Source organism: Glycine soja, chromosome 1 (genome assembly GCF_004193775.1).
Source record: "Glycine soja cultivar W05 chromosome 1, ASM419377v2, whole genome shotgun sequence".
In the NCBI taxonomy this organism is placed as follows: Eukaryota; Viridiplantae; Streptophyta; class Magnoliopsida; order Fabales; family Fabaceae; genus Glycine; species Glycine soja.
Window position 1 is genome coordinate 35,206,641 of NC_041002.1, and position 22,652 is coordinate 35,229,292.

A 22,652-nucleotide genomic window follows, 5' to 3' on the forward strand; every position below is an offset into this window, starting at 1 on the left:
GTATATATGCTATGAATTGAAGAAGGTTGCTCTCAGTTGTGACAATTTTGTTTCTTTAGAAGTTTCCATTTTTATGTTTCCTAGCCTTTGTCACAATACCAATCTAGATTCATCAACATAATCATCTCATGTTAGAATATATGGTCAATGATAATTACAATTTATTATTGTTTGCTAGTAATTAGGCTTTATGTTTGCCATTGATTTCGTTATTTACTTCCTTGGTTTGATTATTATCTTATATGAATAAGAGATAATTGAGCAACCCAAAGACTTCCAATTACTCCTAGAAGTTTATGTCAAAAAATGTAACCAAACATGATATGTATCATCTCAACTAAATATTTATATTTGAAATCTACTTGGACCTAATAAATATTCTCTAGTTTTCACAAAATTTTCTTTTTCTAATAGGAGACATAGAGCATGCCCAAACCCTTGCCATCTCCACCATCTACTTCTCCATAGGTCTTATTTTTTTTACTCATTGTGTACTTGCATTTATAAGGAAACAACTAACACTGTACATAAATTTTAACTAGGCATATTATAATTTTGGGTCTACTACAATTTTTAGTGTAAATCATGCTACAACAACTTCTAGTCTAAATCATGTTGGTTCTTTCTTTTATTTCCTCTGGTTTGGAAGCTAGGTTGTGATATACATATTCATGTATATTATATGTGATTGTGTGCTTTGATTATGATGAAAGGACTACTCACATGTCTTGTTTTCATGCTAAATCTTGTTTGATACATATATGGCACATAACAACTCAATATGGTTTTTTTTTCAAATGAGATCATTCTCCTATCTTTATCCTATGGTAGTAGTGGTGGTAACTCTAATTCCTTAGCCATTTAATAAGTTTATTTAGTTTTAGTTAAATTTTTTTCTTCCATGATTTATATTAAATTGAAGTTTCCTATTGCTTCACATTTTATGAAATTTACATATTCTTTTATGTAGTGTGGGGTTAGGTGTGGCTAGCTATTGTTAATGGATTCAATATATGATTCTTCCTCTTAGGGAAATGATGTAGCTCCATGTGGAGCATATAGGCCTTGGATCTTCTTCATCAATGGAGTCCTTTGCTTCTTGAAGATCAATGGTAGCGGAATGGAGAAGGAAGAAAGATGATTGGAGACGCCATTTCAAGGAGAAGATGAGTCAAGAACAAGTTCACCACCATAGGAAGCCATGGATAAAAGCTTGAAGGTAGGAGAAGATGAGTGCAGGGAGAAGGAGAGAAGGAGCACGAAATTTTGCGCCTCAAATGAGGTTTGAACTTTGAAGTGTAATTCTCAAATGATCAAAGTTCAAAAAATCCACACACATGGCCTCTATTTATAGCCTAAGTGTCACACAAAATTGGAAGAAAATTTGAATTTCTATTCAAATTTCACTTGAATTTGAAATTGAATTTGTGGAGCCAAATTTTGGAGCCAAAATTTCACTAATTATGATTAGTGAATTTTAGCTATGGTTCAGCCCACTAATCCAAGATCAAGTCCAAGATTCTCCACTAAGTGTGCTTAGGTGTCATGAGGCATGTAAAGCATGAAGGACAAGCACAAAGTGTGACTATATGATGTGACAATAAGGTATAGCAAGAAAATGCTCACCTCCCCCTCTAAAATTTAATTGGATTGAGCTTCTCCTAATTCAATTAAATTTATTTCCCAACACACACATCAAATATTTACTTAATGCATATGAAATTACATAACTACCCCTAATACAAAAACTAGTCTAGGTGTCCTAAAATACAAGGGCTGAAAAATCCTACATTTCTAGGATACCCTACCTACATTATGGAGCCCTAAATATAAGGCCCAAAAATAATGAAACCTTAATCTAATATGTAAAAAGATAAGTGGACTCATACTTAGCCCAGGGATCCAAAATCTACCCTAAGGCTCATGAGAACCCTAGGGGGTAGGATTGCATCAAGAAATGCAATGAGGAATAAGTTTATGTGTTTGTATATTCATAAATACATATGATACTTTTGCAAGTTTGTTGAACAAGTGTCCTCAATAGCTTAAGATGGGGGGTGAATTAAGTTTCAAAATTTCCTACTAACAAACTTTTTAACCCCCTTCTAAATGATAGGCTCAGAATGCAGAAGAAGAAGCAGCAATCAATTTAATAATGTTCTTTAAACATGCAAGACAAAATTGATTTCAATAACATAAATGAGATAAGGGAAGAGAGAAATGCAAACTCGATTTATACTGGTTCGGCCACTTCCCGTGCCTACGTCCAGTCCTCAAGTAACCCACTTGAGATTTTCCACTATCTTTGTAAAAAATCCTTTTACAACTTCTGAACACCCAAGGAATCTCTTTCCCTTGTGTTTAGGAAACTCACAATTCAAGAGACAACCAGTCTCTTGATTACAATTGACTTTCTGAGAAGAACAGAAATATTTTTCTCCTTTAGAGTGGATAATACAATTTGAAGTTCTTGGATGAACTCTCAATAGATTTGCAAGCGTTTGCCCAAGAGTTGTTGAGAGAGCATTTGACAATGAAGTTCTCTTGAAATATCTCTCTCTTGCTTTTTGAAATCAGACACACACATATATAGGCCTTTCGTGCCTTTTCAAAATGGTTTGAAGAGATGTGTCTTTTCAAAAAGCTTTTTCTGAATTTTTTCACTGGTTTTACATAGTTATAATCTACAAATAAAGTAACTCAAGAATCCAAAGAAAATGGGAAAAGACCTTCAATCCTAGTTAATAAGAGCTTACAACCTACAAGTAAAGAAATTTAGGAATCCAAAAAAAATGGGAAAAGACATTTACTAATTACATTGCAAGCACACATGTTTAATAGCTTTGCACATATATTATATGCTCAAATAATAAATCTAGGTGATTGGTTTGTAATAGTTAAAGATAATTTGATATTCTTAGCCCTTATAATAGAGAGAGATATAATTAATATGCCTTAAAAAAATTGACAAAATATATCTTAAATTTAGAACACTTATTTTTAATATATCTTAAAAAGTATGAAAATTCAATGCATTTCCATGTACACTGATAGAGACCCTAGCTAATATAATTAAAAAAAAAGGTATGAAAAAGTTCAATGCATACACTAAAAACAATATTAGATTAACTCACACATCACTTTTGAACTCTATCTCTCTCTCATCGTTACTAAGAATATCAAAGTATTTTTAACTACTACAAATCAATCACTTAGATTTATTAGTTGAACATATAATGTATGTGCAAAGAAATTAAACACGTGACCTGGAAATATAATTAGTAAATTCCTTTTCCATTTTCTTTGGATTCCTAAGTTTCTTTACTTGTTGGTTGTAAGCTTCTATTAACTAGGATTGAAGGTCTTTTCCCAATTTATTTGGATTCCTGAGTTACTTTATTTGTAGGTTGTAAGCTCTTCTTAACTAGGATTGTAGGTCTGGGGATTCTTGGGATTGAAGGCCTTTTCCCATTAAATTCTTGTTTTTTAACTAGAAGTTCTTTTTATTCTATTGGCAAAAGCAAATAGAGAACTCTGACCAACTTGGAAAAGTATCATATGCATTTATGAATATACAAACACATCACTTATTCATCATTGAAGTGTCCCTAGGATGAAGAATCATATATTGAATCCATTAACAATAGATAACTTCACCTCAACCCCACACCCCATAAAAGAATATGTAAATTCCATGAAATTTGAAGCAATTGGAAACTTCAGTTTAAAAGAAATCACGGAAAAAATGAAGTAAGAAACTAAATAAACTTATGAAAGAGTTACCCCACTGCAACTATAAGATAATGATTAGAGAATGAACTCCTTTGATACATAGAACCATACTGAGTTGGCCTATGTCATATATGTATCAAACAAGATATAACATGAAAACAAGGCACATGAGTAGTCCCTTCATCATAATCAAACTACACAATCAACTATAATATGCTTGAATATGTATATCACTACATGGCTTCCTAACCAGGGGGAATAAAAGAGAAAATCAACATGATTTGCACTGGAAGTTGTTGTAGCAGGATGTACACTGAAAGTTGTAGTAGACCAAAAATTATGAAATACCTAGTTAAAAGTGATGTACAATGTCAGTTGTTTCCGTATAAACATAAGTATACAATGAGTAAAAAAAATAAGGCCCATGTAGAAGTAGACAAGGAGATGGCAAAGGTTTAGGCAAGTTCTAAGTCTCCTGTTAGGAAAATAAAATTTGGTGAAAACTAGAGAAATTTATTAGGTCCAAGTAGATTGCAAATAGAAATATTTAGTTGAGATTGTCTATATCGTGTTTGGTTACATTTTTTTGGCACAAAATTTTTGGGAGTATCTAGGTTTATCAATTATCTCTTATAGATAATATAATAATCAAACCAATGAAGTAAATAAAGAAATCAATGGCAGACATAAAACCTAATTACCAGCTAACAATAAGAAATTGTAATTATCATTGACCATATATTCTAACATGACATGATTATGTTGATGAATCTAGATTGATATTATGATAGAGAATAGGAAACATTAAAATGGAATCTTCTAGAGAAACAAAGTTCTCACAATAAAGAGCATGTAACAGCTCAAGTTTTGAGTACTATATATATATATATATATATATATATATATATATATATATATATATATAGGATAATTCTTAATAGGACCTTGTTATATTGTTTGTAATTTATTTGTTGCTGTTTACTAGTGTATTATATTAGTCGTTGATAGTGTAATTGTCATTAGAGTTTTATCATGTTGTATTTGGTGCTAGTGAGTGTTAGATACACTTAAAAAGTGAGTTGAGTTTTATGAAGAAAACCCTAGAAAGACTGTCATATCTTGAGTTGTACTCGTCTGTTCAAAGTGTCATTTGTGCCATTGGAAAGCTTTTTGTAAAAGCTACAATTCATCCCTACACATAAGAAACTAAAATTGACCTCTATCATAGTCAAAGTTGACTCCAAAGTCGTACATTAGGCAAAATAACCTTATGAACTCCATTCTTCCTATGTACATTAAGGAGACCACCAAGCCTTAAGGACACCAAAGAATTAAGAGGACTTAGTGTTAGGTGTGGAGCCCCTCATAGTTTAATATTTTTATCTTTCCTTTTGAGTTTCCAAACTCAATGCATTTAGGCGACTAGGCATTGTGATTTTTGGAGATCATGGTGAATGATGCCATTGGATCCATGTGTTCTTGGGGGTGGTCGCGAGATGGTCTTCCTCTTCCTTGCTGAGGAATTTCTTGTTTTGAGGTTAGAGGGAATGGATTCCCTCTTTCAAGATGTTTTGGGTCATGGGTTGTGAATACCCTGAATCACCTTAATCTCTTGATTTTGGTATTTTTCTCTTTCCGATATTCTTGAATATATGATTTGTTGTTAGATGTTTTAATTCTTGCTTTCATGTGAATATCACACTCATTTTCTTGACAATGTTCATAAACTTTGGATGCAAAAAAGATAAAATTAGGAAAAGTGATACTAATTTAAGTTGTATCCCTAGATGTTAGCTAACTAACGGCTTTGGTGTCACTAAAAAATGTTGCCCATAACTCTATATACTTCCATTTTAGTGAGTAAAGGTCAAGTTGTCATGATTATGCAATCTGTTTATATATTTTCTAATTTTGGGCTTAGTAAACGATTGAAATAGCTTTTGAGGTTAACATAGAAGTTGTAGATGATTGTCTTATGTTTCTAAAAGATAAAAACAAACTTAATAGGATCACTACAACTTTTTGGATATGAATATTATACTGTATGAAGGTCATAGTAATGTATGAGGAAATATAAGTGTGTGATATTGATATTGTAAGAATCATAGTATGATGCATGAAATTTATACTTATGATTTGTGAATAAAGTAATACTTGAGATTATTGTGTTAATGAGTGAATGTTTCTATGATTGATATTGTGATTGAATGTGTGATACCAACGAGTATATGTGAAAGCAATTTGCCATGGTATGTGTATGTGCTGCGAAAAATGCTAGGATAACCTAATCCTCATGGGATACAAATCTTCAAGGGACTTTGAAAATAAACCATGCACATATTGTCTATGAACCATTCATGATGTTGTGCATATATGTTTTAAAGAGAATGAGGTTTATGAACCTAACCGGGGAGGTCACGAATGAGTTGACGTATTACTCTGACCTAAGGAGTGCAACAATTTGGAATCTCTTTTAAGCTCGTGTTGATCACATGGGTTGGAGTATCCTTACAAGACTTGAACACCCTAACACATTTTCGATGATGTCTTCTTAGTGAGAATGATAGTGTCAAGTTGTCCATTGTGTGGCAATTTATCAGCTACATGGACTCCCAGGTTACATTCATAGTGTTTTCAAAAATGGTACCATGTGTATAGAGTTTATGAGTCTAATGTGCATTTCATTTCAATATGTTTATCTGTATGTGGTGTTTGATTTGTAGGTGTGTGTGCGCGCAATAGAGTTTTTTTTATATAAATGCAACTTATCTCTTTATGAATTCCTTGAGCTTTAAATGTATCGTGAAATTTATCTCACTCTCCATCTATTTGTCTTATCTGTGTTTCAACTGGATGCCACCCTTGTAAGGGAGTCTCTACAAGGTTATAATGATGGTGCTAGAGGAAAGCCTTAGGCCTTTACTTCATTATCTTTTAATTTTAGGGTTATGGATGCTCTAAAGCAATGTAACATTGGGACATGTGCTTTATTCATTTGTCTAAGTTTTCAATTAATGAGTAATTTTTCTCTATTTTATTTAATATGGTTAGTATGACCTTTGAATTGTGAGGATTTTTATTTAACTTTGAATTATATTATTTATTGAGTTGTTTTCCTTAAGTTTATAAATAGTTGACATGTAATACTCTTTTTACTGCAAAAGAAGTTTTGAAAAGTTGATTCATCATTTTAATTAAATTCCATTGTAAACATATTTAGTAAATATTACAAGTGTATGTGTCTCATTGTAGAAGGATGTTATACAACAACCTTCTTCAACTCTTAGCATATATACTAAGAAGAAAAAAAAAGAATATAATGTTCAAATAAATACTATATGTAAATGTTGAGTGGTTGGAACTTGTGATAGTGAAGTAATTTACACCTTCATCCCCTTTCAAATCCATAAAATGGTTTCTTAGTTAGTCATGCATTTTGGTTTCAAATGTAGACTACTTAATTATACATGTTAATAAGAAATTCAACTTGCAATCAGGTAGGTTGAAGAAATATATTGTTAACATACACCAAAAATAATGAGGAAAATCAACTACAATCTAAAATTGATATCTACATACATTTTAACAAATATGTAGTTTCAGAGTCCAAAATGTGTGCTCCAAAGAAAAGAGCAAATCGAACTTGTTAAAGTTAAAAGTCAATAAGGAAACTTGATTTAAAACTATGTTGAGAAATATTAATTATATAGTAGTTTTGATACAACATGACAATACCAAAGTCAAACTTGAAACTGGCTAGAAAATTCAAGTTTATTGAACTTGTCAAGAGCAATTATCAAAGCGAGAGTGGTGGGGCCTTGTGACTTACAAAGCAAACATCTAGGTGTCAAAAGAATGATGGGACCACATCGAGAGTCTTGTAGCCATAAAAAAGAGTAAAACACCTTTAAAAAAATGAGTCAAACCACAACTACTCCAAAATATCTATTACTCTACTGCAACAATCAATAAGGCATCCAATTGCATGTTCATATATTTTACCTAACACATGCGACAATCCCCAAACAAAATAACCCTCATAAAATATTAAATAACATAGTCAAAATTTGAGCATAAGAGAAGGAGAAAAGAAAGTTAAGTACTCTTTATGAAATGACCCATCTAGTTCTCACCAATGTTGAAGTAGAAAACTTGTAAAGAAAAAAAAAATTAAAGAAATGCATCAAAGAGATTTAAAGTGAAAGGCATAAACAAATGTTAAGAGAGCACCTACATGTATAGAAAGTTAGATATGAGAGGTAGTGACAAACGAGGGGCACAAGATGAGAAAGAGATGACAATGGGGTGGGGTTATGTTATGCCACACATAGAAAGTCATTTTAGAAAAAGATGAAAGATTTTTGGGTTTTTAAATTTTTAATTTCAGTCTAGTAGTGCGAGTTTGTGTGCTTTCTTGATTCAATTTTTTTTCTTTAAAGGCCACGCTTATTAGGTGTTGGGTACATTGAAATTTAAAGGTAACATTTCCACAACGCAGCCTAACTCATCAACAATTAAGAAAATGTAGTCTATATTTTATCAACGGTTTTGAATTGTTGCTTGATGTAGATAAGTAACAACTATATATAAAAATTTAATAAAAGGACATAAAACAAATATATTATTGTCAAAGATTATAAAAGTGTTTAGGAATTGATTATCAACGGTTATATAAATAAGCATCAGTTTCCTATTGTATGTTTAGGAAACATTTTTCCAACTGTTGGAGTCATTGGTGTTGCCTAAAGCATAAAATGTTGTAGCATTAAATAATTGGATGGATACATTAAACAAGTTATGTTGATGGTCTAGCAGTAAGACAACGTGGAAATGACTTTAATGTTGTGTTTTCGAACCTTGACGGTAACATTTTTTGTGTTTTATTTGATTTAAAACAAGCTTTTGAGAAACATTCTTTCATTGGCCATGTAGGTACAAGCGGTACAACTGTCACCAATAACTTCCTCCTTGGGTCACAGGTATCCACATTGAATGTGTGTGACCCGACCTGGATAAGCAGTTTAACAAAAAAATTGGGTTGATTTGCACTAGGTCACACTAGGTTGTATGTATAGCAAACCCAATAGCTAACTTGACCCAATCAGACCTTTGATTCGCAGTTGAACCGATCGGATTGGTCTAGTTTTTAAAACACTAGGAGAAAATCACGGAAATCCACTTTACCTTTGTTCGTAAAATAATTAGTTAACTTTGTTGGCACTGTAAAATTTCTAATGGTTGATTAGCTTATAATTGGTATTAGTTCTCTAATTAGCAGTTAGCTGAGTTACTCAGTAGAAAAAATAAGTAGTTGAATGAAGATATTGAGTTAAGATCGACAAATGAAGCATTAAGTTCTTTTAATTCTAAATTGAAAGAACTTTTGGCACTCTAAAGCCCATACAAAAACCATGTTAAATCAATATAACAAGAACTAATTAATTATAAATTGAAACATAGATTAAGGACTAAAAACTCATGCCACTACATTACATTGTCTCATACATAACCCTAAAATAAAAAATTATAAAGCGGAGGTCTAAGCCTCTCTTCCAACATCACCATCATGACCTTGTAGAGACTCACGCGTAAAGGGAATGTTTAGCCCAAACACAAATAAGACAAATAAACAAAGAGTGAGATACATCACACAATAATTTAAAGCTTAGAAAAACTTAAAGAAGGTAGGGCACTCACACATATACACATACATATTATATATATATATATATATATATATATATATATATATATGTGTGTGTGTGTGTGTGTGTGTGTGTGTGTGTGTGTGTGTGTGTGTGTGTGTGTGTGCGTATCACACATATACATGTGGTACCATTTTGAAAACACTTTGTGAAGTAGATTGGGAGCCCATGTAGTCGACAAATTTTCACACCACATTGGCAATCCAAAAATAACACTCTCACCAAAATGACACTGCAAGCGGTGCATTAGGGTGTTCTAGTATTGCAAGACTACTCCAACCTATGGGATCAAAATGAGCTTGAAAGAGATTTCAAACCATTGAACCCTCATGGTCACATTCATACACCAACTCATTCATGACCTTCCCAGTTGGGTTCATAAATATACTTTAAGACATATATGCATGACACAATGCATGGTTCACAAATAATATGCACGTGGTTTATTTTCAAAATCCCTTAGAGATTTCTATCCCACAAAGACTAGATTCTTGTAATTGAATCCCAACATATATTCATACCATGGTATATTGTATCCACATATATTCATAGGCATCATGCATTCAATCATACTATTAATCATAGACACGTCCACTCATTCACATGATAACTTCATGGCACAATATAGTTTCACATTCACACTTAAACTCAATCACATAAAGGATACACTATGGGTAGATCATAAATATCATTTAGATTAAGGAAACTATTTGTATACAAAGTTAGGACACTTAATAGTTGATCTAATAAGCACCATGGACCATCTAGAGCTTGAAAATCACATTTTAAGGTCCCTAGAAAGTTTCACACTCATGCAACTTGTGTTGGGTTTGCCAAGGATCCTGTGAAAACTACACACTTGTACAATTAGTTTCTGACAAAACAAAATTCGTGTTGTTGCATAATTTTGTGAGTTTAGGGTCTCTAATAACCCCCAAGCATCCCTTAATTCTCAGAATGGGTCCTTAGGTGTCTAATGCCCATCCTTGTATGTGGTTCCTAATTGATTTCAAACACTCAATTAGTTTAAACTTATAAATCAATTACCAATTATGTTGTCCAAATTATTAAGAAACCAAATTTTATTCAAGAACGCTAAAAAAAGGGGAAAATTGCAAGAAACACATATCAGTCCTAAAATCAATTGATATACTCCATACATAAAATGAATCAAACAAAAATTCACTCAATTATAAAAAAAAACACAAAGCTTTGATGTATTCAAAACCCATCCAAGAATTAAACATAAAACCTAAGTGTTTAGGAACAAACCCATTACCCATCACAGGAAACTTCAAAAAGTAAGACAAAACCCACTCCTCCTTACCTCGAAAAAAGCATTACTCTAAGCAAAGCATTGTATTAGCAACAAACCCACACTCTTCTCGCTTTTCCTCTTTTGTTATTACTTGCCTCTCCTTTTTTTTTTTCCTTTTTTTTTTATCTTATCTTCTTTCTCTACCTTATGGTGACTAAACTTAACTCTTTTCTTTCCCTTCCTTTTTCTTAAGACTTAGGTAGACTGATAATTTGGGTGGGCTTGTGGCGTATTGGGCTTAGTCATGCATTGGACTATAGTTGCTCTATTATTATCTTAATATCTTATTCGTATTAGTTTGACACAACAAATCATGACATACGATAAGATTAGAGAATAAATTTATAATTTGAACATAAAATAATTCTTAAATAAAGTAAGGTAAGATGATATAAAATAATAATAGTGAAATCAAATTATATAATAGTAAAGTCCTAATAAGGGTTTCATCATGGCTCATTTCTATAATTTGAAATTTGGGATATCACAACTCTATCACCCTTCAAAGGTTTTAGTACTTGAAAATCATGACCAAACTACACATGTCTACCCTCCTCATTTTCTTATGAATGATCTCATCAAAAGTTGGTTGTACAATACCTAATGCCATTCCCAAATCTTAGGTCAAGACTAGGTTGATGACTATTATGACAAGGTTTCTTACCCATTAGACATCAATATAACTCCTCCTTACCTACGTTAGTAAAAAATCTAGACATGTGCTCTAGACTATAACAGTTTTCTCCATTATGGTCACCTATCCAAAAGTAGTTGGTGTTACACTTGACTCATTTATTGATCTAATCCAAGCTCCTCTTGTGAACCTTACCTAGCATTCATCTCTATAGTTCATTGTAGTACTTGGATTCCTTTACTTCTCACTAGTACCTACTGCAATATCTCACAACATCTCTATCGATTTTAATCCTCATATTAGTCGAAGCACATACAATTGTTTCCTACTCATGGTTTTCACTACTCCACTAGTAAATCTAAGGTGACACTTCAACTTAAGAGTCCATTCTCTTATGATTGCAACAACTTCTTAGTCCAAAATTATTGAAATCAAGTTTTCTTAATCTAATTAATTACCATACTTATTCCAGAACTTCTAATCTTGAGGTTCTCAAAAGCTCTTATCTTCTAACTTTATTTCTAACCCTTATTCATTCGACCTATCAAAGGTTTACTAAAGTAGGTCTTACTAACAAAGGTTCTATGATTTCAGTTTAATCTCATTTAGGGGCTTTCCACTTTAGCTCTATGGTTCTATTGTTTAATACCTATTAAATGCTTCATATAATCGATTTTTGGCTATTTTGAACTATTAGAAAATGAGCTATATGAAAACATAATAAAATAATAATAAAATGAACATCACATCCTCATTTAATGGATGAAAAGACCATTTTGGCCTATTCGCAAACATAGATGATCAAAATGAGACTTTTAAAAGTTAAAAAGACCAAAATAGGAAAAATGTTAAAAGTTAATGAATCAAAGACATTTGTTTCCTGCACTCCCACTATTGTATCCTACAAAATGATATTATAGTCAAAATAAAATTTTGGGCCATAAGAAGCAAACCGAGAACACATAGCTCCCAACTTAGGAAGGGTGTTACTATTGGTCCTAACAAAATTGCTCTTGGTCCCGAACAGCCAAGAGTAATTACCAAACTACATTTCCCCACCTCCCCTATCTTCATTCTTCTCTCCGTTTTTCCCTTTGTTCATTCATTCTCCCTTTTTTTCTCTTTCCCTTTCTCCACTCTTTACACTCACACGTTGTTAGTTTTTTTTTTCTTTCATTTTCATAGTCAAAAATGAATCATGATTCCATTATGCACAATGAAATCACGATTCTATTTTTTCGGTTTTGTTGTCGCTCAATGGAATCACAATTCATTTGTGCAATAGGTTTTGTTACACAATAGAATCAAAATTCTGTTGTGCAGTGCATTATGTAACACAATGGAATCACAACTCCATTTGCACAATTAATGCACAACTGAATCTTGTGTAAAAAAATTTGTTGCACAATGAAATTGTGATTCTGTTGTGTAATATTTTGGGCAATACAATGGATTCATGATTTCATTCTGTAGGCTTTTTAAAATTTTGTTATACAGAAAGTATAACAAGAATCACACTTTCTTTGTGTAGTTTTTTTAAAAGAAAAATTACTAAATGGAAGTGTCAGTCTGTTGTGTACTGTACAATGGAATCATGCACATTTCCTTTGTATTGTCATCTTTTAATCCCTTTTGTATAATGAAATCATGATTTTATTGTGGATTTTTTCCATAACAAGATGCATTACAAAATTGTAATTCTGTTGCATAATGCGAAAATTTGTGCACAATGTCATTGTGCACAATTTTTGCACCCCTATTATGTTGTGGATCACAATTCCATAATACTTTTTAGGGATGGATAATTTTGAAATTTTAAAGAATTGTATGGCCAATAGCAAAACCCATTGGGACCAATAGCAAAACAGGTTTTAGAAAAAAACATTAATGTGGCTGGACATGATATGATACAATGAAAGCAACTCAATAACTTGGGCTGGTGTTGGACGTAAATCAGATACATATGATGGCCCAAGTGAATATTTTAATTGCTATACTTTCTGACAAACCTGATCAAAGTATCTACATATTTTCATATTGATGAATTTAGTTCTCATATTTTTTTTAGAAATACACATGTAAATTCAGTACACATGTCTTTTAAAGTTTGAGATGAATTCCAATGATATAAAAGTAAACAAACTTTGATTATGTTTGATCGAAAACATAGAGATTAGAAATATATTTTTTCACATTTTTTTAATCTATAATCAACTCCCAAATTCAAATATATTTTTAACTTGATTTCCTTTCCAAAAAAATTTAAAAATCTTGGTGACAAATTCATTTTATTTTTATATTTGTCTCAATTCGTGTTGCAATTACCAATTTCTCATTACCATAGTTTAAAAAATGATTAGTGGATACCAAGAACTTATTTGATACTTAGTGAGAAAAAGAGAAAGAAGAGGAAAACATTTATGTGTAATGAGTGATATGATGCGATAAAAAATAAAAAAAGAAAAAAACTGTTAATGAGTTACTTGGAGTCGAAAGGAGTCTCACTAATTATTACGACGGACTCTCACAGTTAAGATAGTTTCTATGATAAAGGAATAGCTGGGTAATGCTGATGGCTGGAGTTTTGGTCTTAATTAAAGTTGCTAATTTCACTGCTTAGATTTCAAGAAATCAATCTCTGCTCTGTTATAAGTATATAAAGATTATGTTAATTTGGCACTTAAAATAGTTATTCAATAACACTCGTATAATTCCTTAAAAATTCTATTATAAATATTATTCTTTTTGTCCCTATCTCAAATATACGACTCAAGATAATTGTTGAAAGTGTAATTATAAGAATTCTTGGCTAATAATCCCAAGGTGCTTGAAATTTAACAACAGGGCTCGGATTTTCTAACCATTTTCTTTATTCTTTATCCTAACAATCTCGTTGTATTTCTTTCCGATTGAAAAAAAAAAGTGGAAGATTATTTTTTTTTATCATTGATGAAACCATACTTTGTAAAATCTAAACATGCTATTTTTTTATAGTATATCTTTATTCTCTAGGTGATATCATTTTAGTTCCACGTGGACGATGAATTTAGTTTCCCCTTCCTGCCATCAATTTAAAAATTAACTAACTTATAGTGTTTTATTTATTATTATAATATTTATACTTAAATATATTTTTTTATCCATAATAAACATTTAATTTTTTACGTTTATTTCATAATTTTTATTCTACGTTGAGTTTTTATTAAAATAATAATTTTATTTTTTGTCTTTAGCACTTATTTTAATCTTTGATAAATTAATAAATTTTATATTTATTGTATGATAATTTTTTTCATTTGTTATTAGTTTGGACAAAAATAAAATTTGTTGATTTATTAGGGAGTAAACATAAAATTCATTAATTTATCAAGAACTAAAATAAAATATCAAGGACCAAAAATAAAAAATTTATTTATTAAGAATTTAATGTAAAAGTAAAAATTTATGAGAAAATAAATAAAAAATTAGATATTTATTGAAAAAATTAGTGTACGGAGGAGAGGCAAATATTTGATTTGTATGTCATTGCAGACTTGCAGTGCAAGATAGCGAAGTTAAGGTAGGTAAAAAAAAAAGGCAAGACCTTCCCGAAAAACGAGATAATACGATGAAAACATGAATGGCACCTTTTGAAATGGCAATTACATACATAATTTTATTGTCATAATATTACATGATTACATAGACACCATAAACAACTAAGACAAACAAAAAATCTTGGTTTGGATCACAAGTTACCGACACTATGCTAAGGATGAAATTGAAGGATTCTAATTGATCACCAGAAGATGAAACCTTGGCCCTCTATGCTGAATAAAACTGAATTTCATTAATTCAAACCTTAGTCTCTGGTCCACCATCATCACTTTTGCCTTCATAGCAATCAGCCACTGCCACCTTTTGCACATTCTTGTAGTTATATCTGCGAGCAAAGAACACAAACACGAACAAGTTCAATGTGGTGATGGCTGCAAGAAGCCAATAAAATTTGTCCAAGCGGCTACTATTCAAATCCTTGCCAATCCAACTCTTCCCACTCTTGCCTGTGACATGATCCACAATTGTTATTAATAAACTACTAAGAAAACTTGCAGCTCCAATGACACTAAGGTAAAGTGCTATTCCAAGGCTTCTCATTGAGTCTGGCACTTGGTCATAGAAATACTCTTGCAAGCCCACAAGAGCAAACCCATCACCAAATCCAATGATGAGAAATTGTGGGGCCAACCAAAGGGCACTCATTGACAAAGAACCCTTTAATGGGCCATTCATCTCAACAGCCTCAAGCCTCTTCTTTTCCACCAAAGCTGCAGCTATCATTGTGATGACTGAGAAGATCATTCCAATGCCAATCCTTTGGAGGATGTTGATTCCTCTCTCATTTCCTGTTAGTTTTCTTAGCACTGGCACAAGGAGCTTGTCATAGATGATCACTGAAACTATCATCCCTATGGCTGCAAGAGTGAAAATTGAAGCTGGGGGAACCACAAATCCATTGCCTATTTTTCTGTTCATGATGGCACCTTGCTTGATGAAGAAAGTAGAGGTTTGGGAAGCACATATTCCAAATGGTAATGTGAACACCCAAATGGGGATCATGTTGATGATTAGTTTCAGTTCTTCAACCTTAGTTACTGTTGCAAGTCTCCATGGACTCTGTTTCTCTGCTATGTTCCCTTCATTTTCAATAATTGCTGCCTTGTCAAGAAATCTGATAAAACAAACCATACATCAGTTACTTTATATTTAACATATGGTAAGAATTGTTACCATTATAATGAGAACATTAGTTAGAAAATACTAAAATTGGGAAGGTTTTGTCCAAAAAAATGTATCATAACAAAACAGAAAAATCATTCAAAAGCTTTTTTTTTAAGAAAAAAAAAACTTTAGTATTTAGTAAGATGTATTTAATACTTCTTAACGGGTATCTTTAAGAAACTAGTTAACAAAACACTTAATTTATATGAGAAAAAATGTTATCCATTGATTTACATAATCATTTAATTAGAAACTATCGTTTATGATAAATTTATTAACTTTTATAAAATTATTTTAAAAGTCACATAAACACAAATTATATAGTCTTTTTCAATTTGTGCACATGTGCACATCATGATCATGAGGAGTAATATTGAATACTTTTAATTAGTTACTTGAAAAAGAAAATATTAAATGACTTTTATATTTTTGATAAAAAAAAATGATTTCTTTATAGTTAGAAACAATTTTTTTACCTTCTTAACATGCGTCACATATTAGAATATACACAACTAAATTGGCCTTTCTTTCTCAATGTAATGGTTTAGTTTTACTACTTACTTGAGTTTCTTGGTGTGAGCCAGAAATCTTTCATTGTTGCCCTCAGACTTGGAAACTTCATACAATTGAGTTGGATTGGAAGGATATGGAAGCTTTCTTTTGGAAATAGCAGCAACAAGAACTTGCAACATAGGAGTCAAGGGGCTCCCAATTGGTGTCCTGTAACGGTAAGAGGACCTTCCAATCAAGAATATGAGCAATGAGACAGCCATGACTCCTGTGAGGATGATATCAGCAACCCCCCAATTGACATGGTCTTGCACATACACAATCACAGTCACTCCTAGAATGATTCCACTACACAAACCACTGTTCCACCAGTTGAAAAAGGACATTTTCTGCCTTCTTTCTTTGGCATTATTATCATCAAATTGATCAGCACCAAAGCTCTCCAAGGAAGGTTTATGCCCTCCAGTTCCTACTGATATTAAATAGATGCCTAGGAAGAAAACCACCTCATGAATCCTCCTAGGTTCGGTGCATGTACTAGTATGATCACATGGTTTGAAACCTGGTATGAACCATGACAAAGAAAGCAGAACCAAACCCTGTTTTTTTCCCCACACAAAAACAACTTTTAAACAGTTAATAATATATATATATATATATATATATATATATATATATATATATATATAATAAATTAATAATGGCAATGTTATAAGAGTTTAATGACTATGACAGAGTAAAATAGTTTTTATTATCATCCAATCACAAATTACAATTAACATAATTTTTAAGAAAATTACTGTAAAAGTCAACAAATTTATCATGCAATATAATTTGTAATTAAATGATAATATCGGTATATAACTATTTTTTCTCCAGTTATAAAGTGTTTAGTTGAATGATGACTGAGATTGATTACCATGAGATAAACGATGCATGATGTTATCACAGTGGTGTAACGGCCTAAGTAAGCATCAGCTAGGAATCCTCCTAACAATGGCATCAAAGTGGTGACACCAGACCAATAGTTCACATTCTTAACTGCTGTCTTAAGGTCTTGATGAAGAACTTTTGTAAGGTAAATGACCAAGCTAGTTGCTATTCCAAAATAGCTCAATCTCTCACTAAACTCAATTGCTGCAAAAGAAGGACAAAAAACATTAATAAATGTAAACAAATTAAAATTTAATGGTGATTCACTAATAGTCTAAAACACATTTAATCACTAATTATCATTGATATAACTTTTAAGATAATTTAATAAAAGATAACAAACTTACCATAACAATAACTTTTGATGAGATAGTAGTATAGAATTATTTTAAACTATGAGTGTATATATTTTTTTTCAACAAATTCTTATTGTTATGGGAAAGAATGACCTCAAAGTTTATGAATATATGCATGGCTAGTTGTGGACCAGCTAAACGAGTAATTGTTAACTATTTTAAATTCAAGTAAATAGAACCGTTTTAATGTAGATTTTTAATTGGTTTCAGTATGTGCTTGGTTTTTATGTATGAAAGATATAACTAGGAGGATCACAAAGATAAAAAGTAAGAAAGGGAACAAGCATCCTGAACCATTAATGCCTAATCTATACCTCGAATAGCGTTTTAATTGGCCAAGAAACAAGCAGGTACAGTATCATTATTGTTAACTGATTTTGGCACACACAATATGGGGTAAACTAGGAATAAAAAACTTTTTATATATTCTAAAAGGTTGAGTATGTTAAAACTAAAGGTAAAATTTTAAGAGATAAATAGTGAAAATATAATAAAATATTATCAAATTAACTCAACTGTATAGTTTTTTACTGATAAAAAAAACTGTAAAGTTGTTTTATACAAAAGCTATATGTAGCGGCCCAACCGTATTTGCAGCCTATGAACTATAATGAAGGGAACTCTTACGTTTTCTATTAATAGCAAGACTTTAATTTTTATATCTTTTTAGTCTAAATTTTTTATACCATCAATTAATTAAAATAATTATGAAAAAATTTAATAATTATAATTACATAAGCAATCTATAATTGAATTAAAGTTCTAAAAAAATATTGTCATTGTTTTAGAATCTTCTATATAAAAGTATTTTTTTCATATAATCTAAACAAAACATGTAGTCTTAAAATTATTTTGGTTATGATAAATTATACGTATATTGTACTAAGTAGTCTATTTATTTTTAGTGAATTCGGATATTCCTTGACACGAAAGTTAAAAAATTAATTCTTTGAGATATTAAAATTCAGGGATTGATTTTTTCCAACGGACGTTTTTTCATATTTTAACCACTAATTTAAATACAACCTACAGTACTTGTCCTCTAAAAAAGAACACGCATTATCTAATTCACCCTTGGTTTAACAGAAGATAGTGGAGCATCTTTCTCACTAGTAATAGTGAATATGTAATGCCTAATTTGTGTGGCTCATATCCATTAATATATCTACTAATGCTGTTAAAATATATCTAGGTTGTAGGTAGTGGGACCCACCGCTTTGTAGGCCATACTGTCCTTTACCATTTTAGTGCATGGGAATCTTACCATAAGTACTATCCCAATTAGCAAAATATTCTTGTTTTGTATTGATATTCCCTAATAAAGTAAAAAAAAAATACTTTAATATAAAAGCTAAAAGCAATAATTACTCCATTTACGGTTGAATATATGTACATATAGATATATACTGCCGCAAATTCGAGGATAGGAAGGGCAAAGAGGTCTATAGCTTGATCATAAGCACTAACAAATAGGTGTCGTTATTAATAAACAGAAATAAAGAATCAAATGTTTGTATTATTTCTATCAAATATGTTTAAAATTTAAATTGTTAATAGAAAAAAAAATTGTAAGCTCTCAAGGGGTGTAAATACTCAGGAAAAAATCATTAACATGATTGGTAATGTAATAATATCACAAAAAGAAAGATATAAAGAGGAATGAGAAACATGCAATTGATATGACTACTGTTTGAATGTAAGGGAATTATTACTCTTATTAATTAATATCAATATCATGAGTCTATTTATATTAATATTTGATATATAATATATGCTAATATGATATGTTATACCAGTAGTTTTTTTAAGCTATGTTATACCATTAGTTTAGATCTATGATATTGATATTAATAATTTAATTTTCATTAAATAAAAACTGTATTAATAAAACCCAATACGAATTGCCATGTCAATAAGTTTTAGTGTATTTTTTCCCGCTTAAAACAAAGACACTTTAGACAATTTTTAATAATTTTATTTTTCATTTATTTATTAAATCATACTAATTAGTTAGATATTTAATAGAAAGTGAATTTTAAATGTATATTTATTATTGGGTATTAGGGAATTAATAATAAGTTTTAATAATGCCATTAATGAATATTTGATTTTTGCATTCATTAATTTGTATTATACATTAATTTATTATATGATATAAATATAAAATAATGGAAAGTAGATTTTAAATGCATATTTGTTAAGATTTTGCATAAGAAAGTAAAAGAATTTAATTAGAATGTAGAATAATATATTCTTTTTAGTCCTTATTATTGATTATGTTTGTTTTGAAGTATAAAACACTTTCGATGTAATCACATAGACCAATAAAAAGATTTAGTATAGTTGATTTTATTAATTTTTTTAAAATATTATTAATGTACTAATTTTATTCTTATTAATAATCATTAACTTATTACGAGTGATTAAAAATATTAAAGTTTACTATCAATATAATACACAAATACTTAGAGTATTTTTTTTTAAACAGAGCCAACTCATATTATTAAATCATTCCAATAGGACTCAACCATGCAATTTGGATAATTATGAAAAACATGAGGGCTAGCAAAATCTCTAGATGCCCTAATTCATATTATTTAAGTATCATTAATACTTCGAGTATTTATTAACTAGATAAACTAGTAAAAAAAAATTAAACACTACATAGAAATTATAAAATTTCTTATAAAAAGCACTATCAATTCTTTCTGAATAGTGTCTTATAATAAGAATCAAAATGAGTAAAATTTTTATCCAGTCATTTAGAAACATATTATAAAATTGTGACTTTCCTAAAAATTACTTTTAAATCATATTTATGGTAAGTTTTTTAATTAGTTCATAGTAAATAAATTATTCACCAAAAAAATGAGTAAAAAATTTAATTTACTTTTCATACACTGAATATAAAGATTTTTCACTAACAAGTAATTAGAAATCAATACTAATATAATTTTAAAGTAATTACTATAAAAATTAACCAAAATAATTAGATGACAAAATAAAAGTTTTTAATACTATAGATCTGGCGCAAGTTGTGCTTGGATTGGTATTTAATGTATTTGTTTTGCCTATAAAAAAAGTTTGTAATACTATTAATTAATGCACTTTAATTAAATTTTAAAATTTTAATTGATTTTTCATTAAAATTAATAAACTCTTAATTTTAATTATGATATGATATTGATTACTATATTACATATGATGCATTAAAAACCAAACCCAAGAAGACGTTAGTTTGACTAAAATTAGACTCGGCCCATTTGTATAAAGTTTCGACTTTTGTAGATAAAAAATATGATTGAAAAAAAAAATCACACTAGGGATAATTGACCAGATTTTTGACAAAAATTAATTATTTTTTAAATCAGTAGATAGATGTAGGTAAGTAACAGGAAGATGCTGATATTCCTTACCAATAATGAAGATAGAAGCTTTCCAAGAACCAGTTGAAGCTCGGAGAGGAACTCTTCCTTTGTGATCCAATGAAGAATCACGAACCCATTTCATCTCATCGTTAAATTCCTCAGGATTTGCATCAACTTTGTTCTTCTCCATCTTCGTATGATGCTAGTGGTTTCAGGCTGCAAGTGGAATACACTAGCCTTGCTTGTTCAAGTATACGATGAATATTGGATTTTGTGGCTATTGCATTGACAACCTCTTCACCATAGACCCCCCTTATATAGAGGATGATAATTGCCTTTTTGACTCACCATTAGCTGAGCAGGGGTTTGAAAAAAATGAAATCTCTCTCAAATATGCAATGATTGCGATTTGCGACAAAGACTTTTTAATTTTTTTAAGAAAAGTATTGAGAGAATATTGGGAAAATTTTACGTGATTATTAATGTCTTAATAAATATGTTTTTATTTTTTTGTAATATACATAACTTGGTCCATATATTGGTTTAAAATGGTCTTTCTAAAATGAATGTATTACAACGATTAAAATTAACTAACAAGGACTAAACTTGAAAGAAAAGAATTTTACGAGAACAATTTTGAAAAATCTTTTTATAAGGAGCAAAACTAAAAAATGTCATATTACGACCAAAATCATATTTAATTTTATATAGTTGTAGTTCTTCTAAAATTTTATTTTACGATTTTAGTTTTAAATGATATTTTTAATCCTCTTTTAATATCGATAAATATTAATTTGTTAGAATATTAATTTTATTACTAGATAATATTGAACTAATAATTTTTTTTCCTTCCTCTTTAAGATCCAATTCACCTTCTATCCCTGATTCTAGTTTTAAATAATATTCTTAATCCTTAAAAGTTATATATTTTATATCAGTCATCCCTCTTATGTTAAAAGATATTTATTTTAGTCCCTATTAATTAAAAAACATAAGGCATATTTTCTAATAGATAGTTGATACATCATCAGTGAATAGTTAGTTATACAGACTAAAATTGTAAAATAAAATTTTATGGGAACTAACATTGTAAAAAGAAGTTATAGGGAATAAGCACATTAAACTAGTATATATATTATAAGAGCTAAAAACATATTTTACTATTATGTAATTATCTATTCATATTTTTAGGAAATGACTTACATAAATATAAGATATAAAAAATCCTCTTGATTGTCTAAGAAAAAGAATTTGAATTTAAGGCTTAATTGAATCCAATAAAACTAATTTGGCTCGAGTTGAAGATAAAATCAAATATTGTATCATAATCTCACA

General features: G+C 30.1%; 1 protein-coding gene across 1 annotated transcript; it reads right to left on the reverse strand.

The window, feature by feature from the left end:
* Positions 1–14,977: 14,977 nt before the first annotated feature.
* Positions 14,978–21,617, reverse strand: LOC114415105 (protein NRT1/ PTR FAMILY 5.6-like). The gene is made up of 4 exons (XM_028379645.1): positions 21,366–21,617; positions 17,580–17,797; positions 16,712–17,259; positions 14,978–16,100 (listed from the first exon to the last, which is right to left on the reverse strand). The coding sequence occupies exons 1-4, from the start codon at positions 21,505–21,507 to the stop codon at positions 15,224–15,226; spliced, it is 1,785 nt and encodes a 594-aa protein (XP_028235446.1). The 5' UTR covers positions 21,508–21,617; the 3' UTR covers positions 14,978–15,223.
* Between the last annotated feature and the right edge of the window lie 1,035 nt (positions 21,618–22,652).

Coding starts and splice junctions, on each gene's coding strand:
- LOC114415105 (XM_028379645.1), bottom strand. CDS start 21,507: ATGGAGAAGAACAAAGTTGATGCAAATCCTGAGGAATTTAACGATGAG. Junction 17,260..17,579: donor CATGCATCGTTTATCTCATG/GTAATCAATCTC, acceptor GGAAAAAAACAG/GGTTTGGTTCTGCTTTCTTT. Junction 16,101..16,711: donor GCTCACACCAAGAAACTCAA/GTAAGTAGTAAA, acceptor TTGTTTTATCAG/ATTTCTTGACAAGGCAGCAA.